The sequence below is a fragment of the Antennarius striatus genome, chromosome 6 (assembly GCF_040054535.1).
Source record: "Antennarius striatus isolate MH-2024 chromosome 6, ASM4005453v1, whole genome shotgun sequence".
NCBI classification, from domain to species: domain Eukaryota; kingdom Metazoa; phylum Chordata; class Actinopteri; order Lophiiformes; family Antennariidae; genus Antennarius; species Antennarius striatus.
Genome location: NC_090781.1, coordinates 25643079 through 25648078, shown reverse-complemented (window position 1 = coordinate 25648078; position 5000 = coordinate 25643079). Strand labels below are relative to the sequence as shown.

The 5000-nt window shown below is 48.3% G+C and overlaps 1 protein-coding gene across 1 annotated transcript; it reads left to right on the top strand.

The window, feature by feature from the left end:
• Positions 1-372: 372 nt before the first annotated feature.
• LOC137596733 (homeobox protein otx5-like) lies at positions 373-4521 on the top strand. The gene is made up of 3 exons (XM_068317452.1): positions 373-1118; positions 2052-2203; positions 2289-4521. Exons 1-3 carry the CDS (start codon positions 1019-1021, stop codon positions 2925-2927), a joined length of 891 nt encoding a protein of 296 aa, XP_068173553.1. The 5' UTR covers positions 373-1018; the 3' UTR covers positions 2928-4521.
• Positions 4522-5000: the final 479 nt, after the last annotated feature.

Genomic DNA, 5000 nt, shown 5'->3' with positions numbered 1-5000 from the left:
CAGCGGGTCACGGGGAGCCGGAGCCTATCTCGGCGGCATAGGGCGTGAGGCGGGGGACACTCCGGGCACGACGCCAGTGCACCGCGGTTTATTTACTCAATGTGAGATAAAATCAAAAGTTATAATGAAATAAACTATCTGGTAAATATATTGTTGAATCAATTATTGTCTGCGGGTCCCGAACGAGTGTGTAACGATGGTTCATGTGTGTGTGTGTGTGTGTGTGTGTGTGTGTGTGTGTGTGTGTGTGTGAGAGAGAGAGAGAGAGAGAGAGAGAGAGAGAGAGAGAGAGAGAGAGAGAGAGAGAGAGAGAGAGAGAGGAGGGCTCTACTTGTGTCAGGAGTTTCTTCTAATTAGCCAGTCTCCTCTGGATCGCCTCACTCGTCCGCGGATCCACGTCCTCTCCTTTGGCTCCTGTGGCCCCTCTGGCTCCGGGTCTGTCTGTGGCCCCTGAATATTCCAGCATCCATCCGGCTCCAGACGGAACTGTTCAGGACCTGTTGGTTTTGGTATCCGTCACCTGCGCAATCGGTGCGCTTTGCAATTACGCACGATCTGGATGGACAAACGGCGCCTTTGTGTCGTGTTTGATTAGACTGTTTCGTTTTTAAAGTTCTGAATTCATTTAGAGTTTTGGTTTGATTTGATTTTTTTAATTGTCGTTTTGGTTCTAGAGAGAAAGAAAAATCGGTTTTTACGCACCGGTAAACGCGTAAAGGCGCACCGACGGTACTTGCAGCCACAGTTGGAGCCGCATGTGTTTGGCTCGACGGCACCAAGTCAGAGCAGAGCAGGAAGGTAAGAAAGGACAAGGACAGAAAGAGTAACTCAACAGGAACTGAGAGAAAAACAACACAGAAGAAGAAAAACAGGAGGAGTGACAGGAAAAACAAGTGAGGGAGGGAGAGAGAGAGAGAGAGACACCCCCTGGAGACTAGCCCGGAGACCCGGCCCCCGGCCTGAGAGAAGGAGAGAGAGAGGAAGGGAGTGAGGGAGTGTTTTAAAGGCGGCAGGAGGCATGATGTCCTACATTAAGCAACCCCATTACGCCGTGAACGGGTTAACGCTGTCCGGCCCGGGCATGGATCTGCTCCACTCCACCGCCGTCGGATACCCCAGTAAGTACCCGCGACCCGCAGGAACGTCTCGTGTGGATGGAAGTTGATTTGGAACCAGAAATAATTCGCGTAAGCTCGTGGAACCGTTCGCGTCTCTGGTGCGTAAAGATGGAACTCGTTACGCGTCGCCCGCTTGTCCCACCAGGAGGACATGTGTTCGTTTGACCTGTAAGAGCAGCGGATTACACAGTCAAAAAACAATAAAATGTGTGTGAATCGGGCCGCAGCCGGTTCTCACACACACTTCAAGCTGTTGCTCTATTTTATTGCGCGGCATTTTGGAAGCGTGATGGATGAACACCTCTGCATCTGTCACCCTGAGGAAGACTATGAATGGATGAAGCGCCGCTCGGCCTTCTCGAGTTTGAATCCAATGAGAGTCGATTTTTAAAATCTAGAACCACTTTCGTTTCTCAATTTCGTTTTTTTTCTTCTCTATTTGTCACAATCAGAACCGATCAGTCGATCGATCGTTTCGTTCAACTTCAGGTAGAAACGCGTCGTTTTGAAGCAACACTTAACGAAAAAAAATCTACGATCCGATATTTTCTGTCCTTTATTTTGTAAAATAAAATCAATTTTCAAAATGTCGACATTTTGAAACCTAAAAGCCGATTAATTATTAACGATTTTAAGGGGAAAAAAATCTCAAATAATTTTGCGCAACCAGTGAATTTATTTATTACAATCGTCTGTATTCATAAACAGAATGCAATGAAAAGAATTTATTAAAATAGAACTGTGTTTTATTTCCAGTTTGTCATCGAATCCACTTCCTGTTCTGACTTTATTTATTATTATTCGGATGTTGATTGGTCGTTACAGCTGCTGAATGAGTGTGTTGTTGACTTTTTCGTTATAATAATAATAATAATAATAATAATAATAATAATAATAATAATAATAATAATAATAATAACGGTTTTCCTCCAGGCACCCCCCGCAAACAGCGTCGGGAGCGCACCACCTTTACGCGCGCACAGCTGGACATCCTGGAGGCTCTGTTTGCCAAAACCCGCTACCCGGACATCTTCATGAGGGAGGAGGTGGCCCTCAAGATCAACCTGCCCGAGTCCCGAGTCCAGGTGAGACCCCCGAACTCAAACCTGCCCCCCCCCCCCCAGCAGCCGGTTCGACGGTTTAAACCGTTCATTTCCCCCCATCCTTCAGGTCTGGTTCAAGAACCGTCGCGCCAAGTGCCGCCAGCAGCAGCAGCAGAGCACGGGCCAGTCCAAACCCCGCCCCCCCAAGAAGAAGACGTCTCCCGCTCGGGAGGCATCCGCTGAAGCCAGCGCCACCCCCGCCAACGGGCCCTACAGCCCCCCGCCGCCCCCTCCGGGCACCGCCATCACCCCCAGCTCCAGCTCGGCCAGCGCCACCGTGTCCATCTGGAGCCCGGCCTCCATCTCCCCCCTCCCGGACCCGCTGTCCGCCTCCTCCACCCCCTGCATGCAGCGCACCCCCGCCTACCCCATGACCTACAGCCAGGCCCCCGCCTACAGCCAGAGCTATGCGGGCTCCTCCTCCTACTTCACCGGCCTGGACTGCAGCTCCTACCTGTCCCCCATGCACCCCCAGCTGTCAGGCACCGGGGGCGCCCTCAGCCCCATCACGGCCTCCTCCATGGGGGGGCCCCTGAGCCAGTCCCCTGCCTCCCTGTCCTCACAGGGCTACACAGCCGCCTCCCTGGGCTTCGGGGGTGTCGACTGTCTGGACTACAAAGACCAAACTGCCTGGAAGCTCAACTTCAACGCCACCGACTGTCTGGACTACAAGGACCAGAACTCCTGGAAGTTCCAGGTGTTGTAGATACCAACCAGGGGGGGGGCACGAGAAATCCATAGGGCGACGTTTGAGAAGAAGGAAGGGACTTTCAGACACAAAACACACAAAAAACCACTTAATTCTGTCAGTTGAAGATCTAATCAGCAGAAATTAAACACACACAATATAAATGGAGGTTAAATGATCCGTTGATGTTTGTTGATATAATTTAGTGATATCTGTTCAATAAAATCAAACCAGTGCGACAGCGACACTAAATCCTCCTGGTCAGTGGTTGTCAGCTTCCTGTGACGTTCCATTCGACTCGAGGCCGTTTTTGTCTCTCTGGCCTTAGATTTTTATTCACAACACAACAAAAACAGCCTTGAAATCGACCCCCCAGCACCCAAACCGCATGTGCATCCCTCCCCCCTGATGCATTTCCTCTGTAAAGCTGCTTTTCACCATAAGAGACGACCCAACAACCAACCGCATGGACACCAGAAACACAAAACACAGACCCCTGGTAGCCTTGGAGATCGCCCATCCTCTGGTGTGTGGAGGGGGTCCCGCTGGTTACCATGGTGACTACAGTACAAACCTGTTGCCTTTGAGCGGCTCGGACTTTGTTCGTATAACACAGGGGGGTCAAACTCGTTTCCACCGAGGGCCACATCAGCATCACGTCCTCAACGGGCCAGAAGTAACTAATAAATGTAACTAAATGTAATGTAACTAAATGTAATGTAACTAAATGTAACTACTCCTTAACGTTAAATAACTGAATTTATTACTTATTCAAGTTACAAACATTACAGTTACACAGAAAAATATGTTTGTTTGTTGCTCTGGAGGGCCACATAAGATGGTGTGGCGGGCCACATTTGGCCCCCGGGCCTTGAAGTTGACACATGTGGTCTAATAGGATCACTTCCAGATAATTTGAGTGCAAATGGTGGCTTTGTGGCCCCTGGGGGCCGAGCGTTTCTCCCTGACTGGAGTTTAGAGGATCGTTCAAGACTGACTTTATTGAGTTTCCTCTGATAATCCAGGAGGAAGCGACGACTGGAGGACGGGACGGGGGGGACGCCACCCATTTATGTGTTTGATGTCTCATCTGATTTTTTTGTATTAGAGCTTAAACCATGTAATGTTTCTTTAAAAAAAAATTGTGAATTTGTCGAAGTAAAATTTGTGGTCATTGATATTATTCTAAGTATTATTACTCTGATTACTGTTGTCGTCTGCGGACACGGACGTCGCTACGACACTTTTTTTTTTGTTGCTGTTGTTGTTGTTCTTTTGTAAATATAAAAACTTGAAAACGCGATCACGTCTGGTATTGGCCACGAGACGCTCCACCCAGAATCTCTTCTCTTTCTTAATTTCTAGGAAAACTGCCAACTTTTTATTTTCTCTGTTTATATTTTTCTGCTTTTTCTTTTTTTCTTTCCAAACTCAGGGGTTTATCCAGTAAAGGTAGAAGTAATAGGATACAATACTTAATCACTGACTGTACTTTTACCTCTTGCGTTACTTTAATCGTCTCTGACATGAATTATTTTGTATATTTCATTCGTCTCCTGTGTTTCACCACCGCCATGCTAGATAGCTCTCATGTTTTTGAGACATTAAACGATTTCATTCCAACTCACTGTTCCCTTGAACTCATTGAATTTGAGCGTTTAAAGGTCAAGCTGCACCCGATGTGTGTTTGTCCTTCATATTGTGTCCCTTTGGGGGCTGGAAACAGCAAAAAACGGCCCCTGGAGGGGGCAGATTGGGACTCAGTTCCACTAATCCATGTGGGAGGTTGAGGTACGGAGATGGACAGGAAACAGATTAGAACCAACAATAATACTGAGTACCTCCATCGCTGCCAAACCCAAACCCAAGTCTGAGAGACGGGCAGATTATTTTGGATTGAAATGCTTCTGCGTTGCGTTCAGGGTCGGGTCAGAGGTCACAGATGAAAGGTTTGGGCTCAGGAGATGCTGATAGTTGGTCCGTTGGGTCACGACCTCACAAACAAACACACAAACACATGTAGCGCTACGCAACGCTGGGCTGTTAGCGTAGCTCCAGGGTTAGCCCGCTATGATGGCTTCAGGGTTCTTC